Source organism: Trachymyrmex septentrionalis, unplaced genomic scaffold (genome assembly GCF_001594115.1).
Source record: "Trachymyrmex septentrionalis isolate Tsep2-gDNA-1 unplaced genomic scaffold, Tsep1.0 scaffold32, whole genome shotgun sequence".
NCBI lineage: Eukaryota > Metazoa > Arthropoda > Insecta > Hymenoptera > Formicidae > Trachymyrmex > Trachymyrmex septentrionalis.
In genome coordinates this window covers 1,750,958-1,763,008 of record NW_017305485.1, presented here as the reverse complement: position 1 = coordinate 1,763,008, position 12,051 = coordinate 1,750,958, and the positions used below count along the sequence as shown (strand labels likewise).

General features: G+C 34.4%; 1 protein-coding gene across 2 annotated transcripts in view; it reads right to left on the bottom strand.

The window, feature by feature from the left end:
- Positions 1-12,002, bottom strand: part of LOC108750007 (TAR DNA-binding protein 43) — a 15,913-nt gene extending 3,911 nt beyond the window's left edge. The window contains exons 1-4 of one of the 2 annotated variants that reach the window (XM_018489168.1): positions 11,390-12,002; positions 8,529-8,698; positions 8,028-8,168; positions 553-1,517 (exon numbers count right to left, since the gene is read on the bottom strand). In XM_018489168.1, coding sequence (XP_018344670.1) covers positions 567-1,517; positions 8,028-8,168; positions 8,529-8,698; positions 11,390-11,627 — 1,500 coding nt within the window. In that variant the 5' untranslated portion in view covers positions 11,628-12,002 and the 3' untranslated portion in view covers positions 553-566. The remainder of the gene's footprint in view (positions 1-552; positions 1,518-8,027; positions 8,169-8,528; positions 8,699-11,389) is intronic. The other variant, XM_018489169.1, reaches the window with a different exon arrangement.
- Between the last annotated feature and the right edge of the window lie 49 nt (positions 12,003-12,051).

The window sequence follows — 12,051 nt, the reverse complement described above, 5'->3', positions numbered from 1 at the left end:
TTTATAATAATAATAATATAAATTAATAAAATTTAAAATAACGAGAGAAAATAAAATCAATAAAATACTAATCATCAGAGATTTCGTCTCTTTGCCTCTCTATATAAAAAATATTAACTGTCTTTTGTATGTGACATGAACGCAGCGATAAAAAAGTGTTTGATAAGTCAAATGTTAAACATTAATAAACATTCAATTAAAATAACCAATATTTTACGTGCATTTATATAAAATTACTTAAAGTAAATATTTCTGATTTTAATAAACCGCGCATCCACATACTGAGTACTTTCCAACATTCATTCACACAAATTTTCAACGCATTTTATGTACGAATTTGTATCCATATCAAAGAAATTCGTCAAAATAACACGTTGCGAACAATACATAACAATAATATCAATATTCGTAGTGCTTGTAGATGCGTGGTATAATATGCGCTTGTAGATGCGTGGAATGTGCGCTGAATCCTGGGAGAAAAGATCATCATCGTCGCGAGTCGACACATATACAGTCTATTATTCCCATTAAAACATGATTGATTGTAATTACGATAATTTTCCTCTTCAGTATCTTGACGTATCCGCGACGTGGTGATCCCTCGATGGCCGGTGCTTGTAATAGCGATCATAATAATTCTCCTTCACCGGATATCTCGATGGATCAGCGTATCTACCGTCGACTAGATCGCGGCCGTCTGACGTGACGGCATAGCGGCTGTCGACCTCGCGGTTATCAATCGCGTACCTGCCATCCACTGGTTCCCTACCGTCGACGTACCTTCTGTCCATTTCACGACTGTCTACGTATCGACAATCTGCCTCCCGGCTAGGATCGACCGGCAGATGCCGGCTGTCTAGGTGTCTCCCATCTGAATAACGCACTTCGTACCTGCAGTCAACTGCAGCGACGGCATAACGGCCGTCAGCCTGATCATAATAGCATCTTTGGTCGTACCCGTAATTGCTGTACCTGCCCTTGTCATACTGCTCCGGACAATTGTCGGCTGGGTAGACGGCACGTCCCTCGCTGTAGTATCGCGATCCATATTCCGCATCGGAAGGATACGGGGGATTAGTGGGCGTCGCGGCGACGTTTGCATGCGGTGGCGGCATGTAGCCACGAGAATCATAGGCGGCGGGGTCCTCATAGCCGGCGTAGGTTGGCTTCTCGTTGTAGGAGTTGTAGGCGGCTTGCTGCTGACCGCCACCACCGCCACCGCCACCGCCACCGCCGCCGCTACCGCCTTCATACTTGTACTTGTTATCGTCATAAGGATAATTCGGGGGATACGACGGGTAGTGAGTGGTTTTGTAATCATACTCCGAGTCGTATCTCGGGGGTGGCGCGCTCGGGGGTGGAGCAGTGGCCTCGGATGACGAGTTTACGTTGGCTACGTACGGCTTCGACGCCGGCACTCGGCGACTACTCGGTGTGTGCACCGGTATAGGTCGGTAGCACTCGTTACCGTGCTTACCCGTATCATACTGACGTGCCATCATTAATCCATCAATATTCTGCAACCAGATTACACCAGCCCTCGACAATCACATACAGACTTGATCGTAATGCTGAAGCATACATCGCATTCGCTCCGCTCAACGCTCCGTAACAACGCGGCATACATCTCAAATTATTTTTACCGTAAAATGAGGTAATTTGGCCCAGGATAACTTTGATCCAAATAAAAAAAAAATATCTAGACAGCACGAATGTCTAATCAACATTAAGATGTATTATCAAAACATCTTTAAGATATCTTATGCTAGTAGATTGTATGGTAGTATTCATAGTCGATTCTTATAGGCTTTCTACAATAAGCTGTTAATAGATCAGAAGTCAAGAGCGAGTTGTATGCGAGCCAGCAGTGTGTCATAAGGCAACAATAAGTGAGTAATCAATGACTACGTGGGGATGACCAAATTGCATTTCTTACAATTTAAAATTTAAATTACGTTATGACTAGCCAATCATATATTATTTGCCCTGAGAATTATTCCTTTGATTGATTCAAGTATTATAACGTAACGATCTAATACGATTTATTTTGGATATAGGTTTCCTAAGATTTATGACTGACTTATAATTCTGACTTACATCTAGTATGATATGAGCGATGTCTAACGGTTTATTGTAGAAAGCCATTTAGAAATTGAGCATTAATTAGTTGATTCTTATATTTAAGACTGTCTTAAGATGTCATGAACCAATCAAAGAAACGCATTTAAAAATATTACTTCAGTCTTAAAATAAAAACGGACTATGAATATCGGTCAATAGTCAGTTCTTCTCACATTCTATGATTGATCAATTTCTTATGATTTAAAACTTGGGCTTAAGTAACGGGTCATTGTACAATAGAATGTTAGACAGTTATATTTATTAAGACTAATTATATAAATATAGAGTTTTTATTATATTGTATTATTATATTATCATATACAAGACAATCATATAAGCATCTTAAGATATTACTCGTAACGTATTATATTAATATATTAGCTTAAAATAGTCTTGAAATAAGAACCAACCATAATTACCGGTCTATGTTTTAATTTTAACATATACTATCTGGGCATTATCAAAATTTGGATCGAAGTTATCTCGATTTTGAATCAAAATTATTCCATTTTACAGTATTCGAATACGTGTTGATACCCTGCCGGTAGAGCACGCGAACGTAAACGATTTCGCAGCGCAGAATCTATTCCGCGAAACGTGACACGTCATGAACTATTACACCATTCATTCGCGAGTTTTTTCATTCATGATTATGCATTCTTCCTAGAATCGCCTCGCCAAGATCTTTTCCACGTGACCTCACACGTTCTGGAGAGATTTTAGAGCGTTATTCGTATCGTAACGACGCATCGCGGATCTCGCAAAATTGGTCAGAAGCATCGTTCCCGTATCACGGTAGTTCGCGCGAAGAGATTCTCGGGTCTAAGAAATTGGTTCACGGCTGATGTCCATTTCTACCAACGTAGATTAACTTTAATCTCGGTTTAACTTGCTTTTTATCTTCTTCTAATTCTAAAAATCAGAAAGAGTAAATTAAACTAAGATGAAAATTAAATTATATTGGTAGAAATGGACATGAGACATACTCCACATACGCGATTGCGAGGTCCTGCATTTACATACTTCAACACACAAAATCATATCCGTTACAATATTTGATATATCCAGGAAGAAGATATGCGCGCTCAAAAACGTGAAAATATCGATCTTTTCCTTCAATTACGCTCTCTCAATGCGCGACACATTCCTCATAATATTCTCATTCACGCGTACTCGGGATGTTAACGCAATTTAGCGATTATTTTAAGTTTTATCAACGTAAAGATATTTCGAGATAGGTAGTATGAGAATTTTTTTTCTTATTTGAGGTGATCTAGGCTTGCGAAAGCTTCAGCCACTTTTAAGAAATCTTGAGAAAGATAACACACGACGCGTTAAGGTTGGTTAAGTTGGATACGTTTTTTTATCGAATCATTTCTCTCTCCATTGTAATGCCTCTGACACAGGACGATTAATCACTCTCTTAAAGAGATTTCATACCGTTTTAGAGACACAAACATACTATATTATTTACATGTTCACGCAAGCACACCGTTAACGACGCTCTCTCCACGGCTCACGCACCACACTCGTATAAACATACATTCGTACATACAGACATTTTGCATTCTTTCTGTATAATTCCACCACTTATAACCGTTCGCACATTCACCTATTTATACCACACAGCAAAATACGTCTCATATACATAAAAATAACATATTCAAGGAATATGAGAAGATATTCGCTTAAAGCATTATATGATAAAATGGAAATAGACAGAAAGATAAGGTATTATCCATATCCATAGTTGTAAGCTCTTATCAATTTTAGCCGATTGTCTTTTATACATTTCATCTTTTACTTGAAATACTACACGTGTGTTCATATCTGTACATATCTTAGAATATAAAAATACATAAAGATTTTTACAGCAATCGAAATGAGAAAAAATTTGCCTTATACTGGGTATCTGAGACTATCCGTATACCTTTTATCACAGAAGAGCCAGGGTTGCCACAAAAAATAAATTTTAAAATTCCCTGACTTTTCCAGGTTTTCCAGATAAAAATGGACAATTTCCATGACCAATATAAAATATGTAAAAATTTTAATATAATAAAATATATAAAAAATTTTAACATTTAGAATCAAGTATTGTAAGAAAGCTAGCTTATATTATTAAAACCGCAAAAGAAGCTTAGTAACAAAATTTTAGGGGCAAATTCAATAAAAAATAAAAAATTAGTACTGAGAAAAAATGCAGTTATGACGAAAAAGAGCGATTAAATAAAATATAAATTTTAATTATTTTTTAAAAATCCTTTAAAGCGCACGAGTTTTGAACGTATTTGACTATAAACGTTAAATATATTTAAAAAATTATAAAAATTATTTAGAATAGGAGCAGTTAACGGAATAAATTGAGTAAAGTTCAAAATTCCAGTCTCTTTCAAAAATTCCTCTGACTTTTCCCAGTTTTATGGTTTTGAGGTATACATAAGACGGTGTCATTGATTTGACCTTGAATAGGTTTGACGTTTGAAAGTCATAAAGGTTACGATTGATTTTTTCGAATGGTACATCCTATTTTTTATTGCATATTCTTGTAGCTTATCTTGAAAGCTTTCCGAAACACTATAATCAAATATTTTTTCATTAAGAACTTTTTGAATTATGAGACTTAAAAGTTACACTACTGCCGACATTAGCACGTAATGTGTCCGACCGATGATTAAAACCTCTTGAATGTTGTTCATGTCCTGAATAAGATTTATCAAAATCAAGGCCATTGGAGATTACAGATGTTTTACAAGATATTTTGTATTTTGTCAAAACATTGAAATTTTTAAATCTTATAACTCAGAAAGTTCTTAATAAAAAAATAATCGATTATAGTATTTTGGAAAGCTTTCGAGATAAGCTACAAGAAGTGTAATAAAAAATAGGGTGTATTATTTGAAAAAATCCATGTAACCTTCACGACTTTCAAACGACTGTTCAAGGTCAAACCAATGACACCACCTTATGTATACTTCGAAATCATACAACTTTTGTCTGAAACATTTTTTCTAAAATGTTCTATTTCTGAGATAAAAAAGGTATACGGGTGTCAGACACTTGATATATTAAAAAGTTGGATATTACTTTCTATTCTATCTCAAGTGTTTTTTAATTTTTTAAATTTTCTTCTTTAACAAGGCAACCACACGAAATGATAAATTCTGATTTTAATGAAACTTTGTATACATATAGATTATATAAAAAGATGAATTTAGAAAATGTCTGTTACGGTGGAAGAATGGCTTGAAGAGGTGAAATGATCTCTTATGTTGTAAGTGGTTTTCAGTTTTTTCCGATATATCTCGAAAACTATTCGAAATATGATCAAAAAATGTTTTATATAAAAGCTTTACAATAAAATTACTTCTATTCATTTACGTCAATAATATTTTTAATAAACTATTTTTTATTAAAAAAATTTTCATTTTTTAAAAATATTATTGACGTGGCTAAACAGGGGCAATTTTATTGTAAAAGTTATAAAATATTTTTTGATATGTCGAATAGCTTTTAAAAACAATGAAAAAAATTAAAACCTGCGTTACTTATAAGAAATGATTTTACTCTTCAAACCGTTTTTCCGCCGCAACAAATACTTTCTAAATTCATCTTTTTATGTAATCTATATGTATACAAAGTTTCATTAATATCAGAATGTAACATTTCGTGTGGTTCACTTATAAGATTAAAGCCTCGTGTAAATTGCCTCTACAATAGTCGCACAAGCTGTGTCGCATGTCGTATGAAATGTCGCAGAAGTGTCGCATAGGCTTGATCTACAATCAGTCGGGAGACATCGTATGTTGTGTGCATGCGCATAACTTTTATTTTTCGTGTCGGCTGTCGACGTCGGCTGCTAAGCGTCGTTTGGATTGGTCAGGTCCTATCTTTTACGATTAACATCTAATAAGCGTCAACCGACTTGATTGTATACGAGGTCATATAGTCGCATGATTGTCGTAATCGCAAGAGCTCTTGTCGTACGGAGTTGAGCCAACTTCAACTTTCTGCGACTGCGACAGGCGTGTCGCATGAGTCCAACCAATCACAGCATAGCAAGTTAACGTTCAGAGTTTGTTGTCGAATGTGCAAACAATCGTTGTATCAATCGGGGGAAATGTATGTTGTGTGCATGCGCATAACCTTCATTTTTCGGCTGTCAATGTCAGCTGGGCGTTGTTTGGATTGATCAGGTCTCATCTTTTACGACATTCGACAAGTCGACTTGATTGTCTAAAGCCTCGCAGGAAAATTTGTCGCATGTCGCAAGAGTGTCGCTAAATGAGCGTCTACAATAGTCACAACGATTGTCTACACGCAATTCGACAACAAATTCTAAACGTCTTGCTGTGATGTGATTGGTTGAGCTCATGCGACATGCTTGTCGCAGTCGCAGAAAGTTGAAGTTGGCTCAACTCCATACGACAAAGAGCTCTTGCGACTACGACAATCATGCGACTACATGCGACACTTCTGTGACATTTCATACGACATGCAACACAGCTTGTGCGACTATTGTAGACGAGGTTTTAGGCTCCTGAGTTGCGGTAGCCATATTGGAATCGTGACGTCAGAAGTAAGGAATGACACGTAAATTTATGCTGCGAGCCATTTGTAATTAAAGACAATTTGGATAAATCTAAATGACGAGATTGCTTTAAAATATCTGTAAAAATGGGCAGAAAGTGTCCTTTTTTCCCTTAATAGTCAGTAAATGGTCGTAAAAGGCAGATAAAGTGAGCCTAATTTCAGAAACACAGCAGAAACACACAGTTTAAACAGCTATTAAAATGAGTAAAATATACGCTTTTACATATAAAGTTCCAGGATAACTATAGTTTCTGCCCATTTTTAGGCCTTTCATAAGTACGAGACATATCACATTTTCACAATTAAGCAAATAATAACGAAATGGCTTGCAGCATAAATTTTGTCGTCAAAATGTCATTTTTCTACGCCTATAAGTTCAGTCATTTATCGTGATGAGGTGCTGTAATACCGTACAAGCACGAGTCCATGTACATGGCTCTACTCAGGAGTCTTAACATGGAAGAAATAATTTTAAAAACAAGCTAGCATTTATCAGTCAACAAAATAAAGATAAAATTAATGCAGTTTGCATGTTTATATGTCCAATTACATAATATAAGCAACTGCAAATTCATCAATCAATAATCAATAATCAATAATAAAAAGAATAATAAAATTAATAAAAAGAAAATAAAATAATAATAAATAAAATCGATATAATAATCATACATTTAATTAGATCAAATTTAACTTATAAGATAAAGAAGAAATAATCTTGCTAAAGTTATAAAATGTGATATTATGGTAACTAAATTATAAATTTTGCTATATAATTTTTTTTCGAAAATATGTACAGATTGAAGGCAAGCGTACTTAAAAGAGAGAGAATATATCATTTCAAAAACAATATAAAGCGTCTATTTAATAACATACAACATATATAAATCTGAATTCTTGTATCATTTAATATTTGTATACATAATATACTGTTATTTTTCAATTATTTTAAAACATTGAACGTAATATACGATTAATAATTGATTATTAACATTAATGCTGTGTTGTATCTTTTATTATTCAATGATATAAAGTAATGTCTACAATAACAGAATATATAAATTTCATTAATAAATAACTGAATAAAGATGTTAGAAAAGTGTTTAAAGAATTGCAGTATTTTACAATTTCTGGTAAAAATATGAAATTTTCTTTAGATATCTCCTATTGCTTTGGAATGATTTATTCGCTCCTAAGTATCTTAAATGTGTATTACCGATTTAACACCTTTAAGATTTCCTTATACATTCAAGAAAGCGATAAAACAGTAGCAGAAAGAATTATAGGATTTGCAAGTATACGAGTTATGTTCTTACCTTACTGTTAGGAACCTTGACATCGCACCATCTGCCATCTATCATATGACGTTGAGCAAGGCATCTCAATTGCGACTCATAACTTCCGAATCGAATAAAGCCAAATCCTTTGCTTTGACCGGATTTTGCATCTTTTTTTACCTACGGCGAAAGTGATCTTTCGTAGTCAGAGCGTACATTTTACTTATATGGATAAAATATTCTGCATTTTGTTATTTGCACTTATCAGAAGTATATTATCAATATATAATGCATTATAAACGTTTATCTAATTAAGTTTATTTATTACTGTTCATTATTACTATTATTCATTAATTTATTCCAATTTTTATCATTGTTTTAAAAATATATTTCTATTGTACTTAAAGAGTTATAATAATATGACTCTCTTATTTATCTAATAGATCAGTAGACTTAAATACATTAGTGTAACGGAACGTAAGATTTCTTCGTGTTAATTTCCATATCTAAGCGCAAACTTCAGTAAACGCGGAGACTTACCTGTGCCATCAAAACTTCACCAAACGTTTCGAAATATTCGCGCAAATTCTGTTCGGTTGTTTTCCATGGTAAACCAAGTACAATCAAGTCAGTGCAACGCAACTTCGTTTCCATCCTTTTAGTCTTAGCTGTGGAATTTTCCAAATTGTCATCAGATTTACGTTTGTTCTCTGAAAAGACATAATAGACGTTCACGTCTAACCGATTCGTGATTTATAGAAAAAAAAGTAAAAAAAGATGAAAAAAGAAAGGAAAAAAAAAGAAAAATAACTTAAAGATCTTCGAGTTACACATTAATTCTAATATTCGTCAACAACGAAGCTAATTTCAGCAGCTGATTGCAGTACTCTTATGGATCATGAGAACATTATTCCATTTAGCCGACATTCATTATAAAGTAGACAAATTAAAGTGGGTTTATTAAAGAAGACATACATATAGGAGTATCTCTAAAATAATCCAGTATCCCATCAAACATGATGGATATGATTAAAGAAATAATTACTTTAAGTAAGATATTTCAGGAGAATTTGGGCCAAATTATGATTAACTTTATTTCGTCTATAATTTAATCGGCAGAATTTCTAATTGCAATTCATTCTCCTTAATAATCTCTGATCTTTTCTTCCATACATTAGAAAAGACTCTGAATAATTCTATCCGTATTAAACATAATGAGCCTGTTTTTTTAAATTGAATTTCTTACGCGATTTATCTTTCTTCTTTTTCTCTCCACATTACAGAAAAAAAAGATAAACCGTATAGAAATCCAATTAAAAAGAACAAGTCTAATACTACAAGATTGTATTAAGTGATAATTGAATAAAGAAGTTATACATTTCGCGGGTTATTTCTATGTTTAGATTAATTGACAACTAAAACTGTTCAGTAATTTTTTAATATGATTGGTTTTTGCACTTAGATCCAGCGAAGAACTGATATTAAGGAATCACTGAGCGCTTAATAAATTAATTTCTGCTGAAAACATCCATCGGCAAAATGTCAACGTTTTATGAACAGTATAGTTCACTTCATCAGGAGGAGGAATAGCTCGAAATTAATATCCATGTGACGTATGACAAAGGCCTTTCAAGCCTATTAATTATTATATTTAAAGATTCTCATATCTTTCTTATCTGAATACAGCCAATTATTACGATAAACTTAAAAAGTTTATCATTATAACACTAATTATGACACATAAAATATCAGGCTGATTCTGTATTATATAGGCTGCTACTCACCCTTATTAAGTAAACTACAATGTTCACGAAACGTTTGCAATTTAAAGCTATGTATATAGCTTTACCTAGCGAACTAATATCGAATAACGAACACAAAAGTTTGATCGGAATCCATAGTTCGTTCTTAATCTCAAGACAATCTCAAGTAATGTCTTAATATGCTAATACGACTCTCTGATTGGTTCATGACATCTCAAGCATTAGCTTAATCTCGAATCTTGAGCAATGTTTATGGATTCAGCTTTGTATTGTTATTTGTTATATAAAAGTCGCAAAAAAGTTAATTGCTATGTGCAACAAACATCGAATCTGATTGAAGCTAGTATTTGGCGCAATGGAAAAAGAATAAACTGCTTTATGATACAAACACGAATGTCTGAACATTCGCATTCGATGTTCGTTTGCTAGATGTTACGCAACTTAACAATGGATCTATATAGACACGGAGATAATTCGCATAGTTTACAGAAAGGACCTGTGAAAGTCTCAAAACTATAACTTAAATAAAGAAAATTTGCACATATTATGCACAGAAACAATATTTTGCTAAAAAAATTCAATTTATGATTACTCAATTTATTTTCACTCTTTTAAGTAACGTTCTTAAATAAAGAACATTTTCTTGATATATATATATATATATATAAAATATATATTTTTAAAACATATTATTATAAATTTTTAAAAAACTCGAAATAAGAATTTATTTTCATTAAAAAAATATTATAGTTTATCAAAGAAGCGATTTTATATAATAAGTATAAGTACGTCGAATTTGTTTTAATTTAATAATCTTACAGTTGAAACTTACTAGGATTTAAAATATATTTTGATTAAATTTGATGCTTGTGACAACCTTATGATAATTATTATATTTGTGTACAGTATGCATTTTTCTGTGTGTAAGCAAAATCTGCTTTGACGCCAATTCTTACTTTACTGGAAAAAAAAAATACATTTTAATAAATCATTTGTTTGAAAAGTGTCAAATATTTATTAATATAAAGACATATTTATTTGATACAAAAATCATATTTGATTTAATTTATTTATTGTAAGTAAACGTTTAGTTGACACTATTCAAATAAATACTTATTAAAATTTTGAATATTCGTTTCTTATCTATATATTAATTTTTTATATATTAATTATCTATATATTAATTTTAATCTTGCTTCAACTCTTACGCTTTATTTTTTTCCAATTCTTAAAATTAATAAAAGACGAAGAGTTAGTTGGACCAAGATTAAAGTTAATTGCATTAAAGTTATTTACATTTGCAGAAACGGACTTTAGTGTTATAATCATTTAAACAAAGGTATTTGATCAAAGATGTTCCTATCGACTAACTGCTCCAGGAGTTGAAGTCGCAAATCGCCATGGCGGATACGGTCTAGGAAGAGTTTCAAGAAATTCGTGTATAGTATCCTGATTCTCTCCTGCCCGTGGCTGGGAAAGCATCATCGTTGTGATCCACTGATCCCACGAGTCCTACGACAGTCGGCTTCGAGTCGCCTCGACGCCACGAGCACAGCGCCGCCACGTTATAAATACCGCGGGGATGGGAAAGGGCAGGGGAGGAAGGTACGCGCGTGTATGTACGCGTAATTTTTGTACCTTTAGGGAATACGCAGAAGTAAATCGCCTTGCCCCAGCCATTCTCGGGCGGATGCAGACGGCCATCTACCAGTCGGACGCCGCGCATCGTACGGGACTCCGGGTTGCGGTATTTGAGGCCGCAAGTACCGGGAAACTGGGCGGATAGGGTGGTGAGCAGGAGCGTGGTATCGTCCTCGGTCGGCAGCTCGATCGGCTCCTCACCCTCGTCCTCGGCAACTTGGATATAGGACGACATCGTGTGGCTTCTGTTCGTCACAAAGCTGATCCCTTTATCAATCGAACGGCGATACTGCTGTTTTCCCCGCTGATCACCCTCGCTCTCTTCACTCACTCACTCACTTTCTCTCTCTCTTTCTCTCTCTCTCTCTTGCTCTCACTCTTCCTCGCTTCTCCCGATTACTCCGCACCCGGTTCGTTTTTCCTAGTTTTATCCGCTTATGTTCGCGTATTACTCGAAAAGGCGGAGGACGCGGAGAATCTTGTAAAACTCGTTTATGCTTAACAACACAACAAACACACACGCGCCACGATCGCTCGCACCCAGTCACGCAACACCGCACCTCTTTCTCTCCGTTCTTCTCGGTTCTCTTTGACGACACAGCGGTCGCCGCTAGCGCCACCGGAAGTTAAGCACAGCCGCGCCACAATGTCTGGAAAAT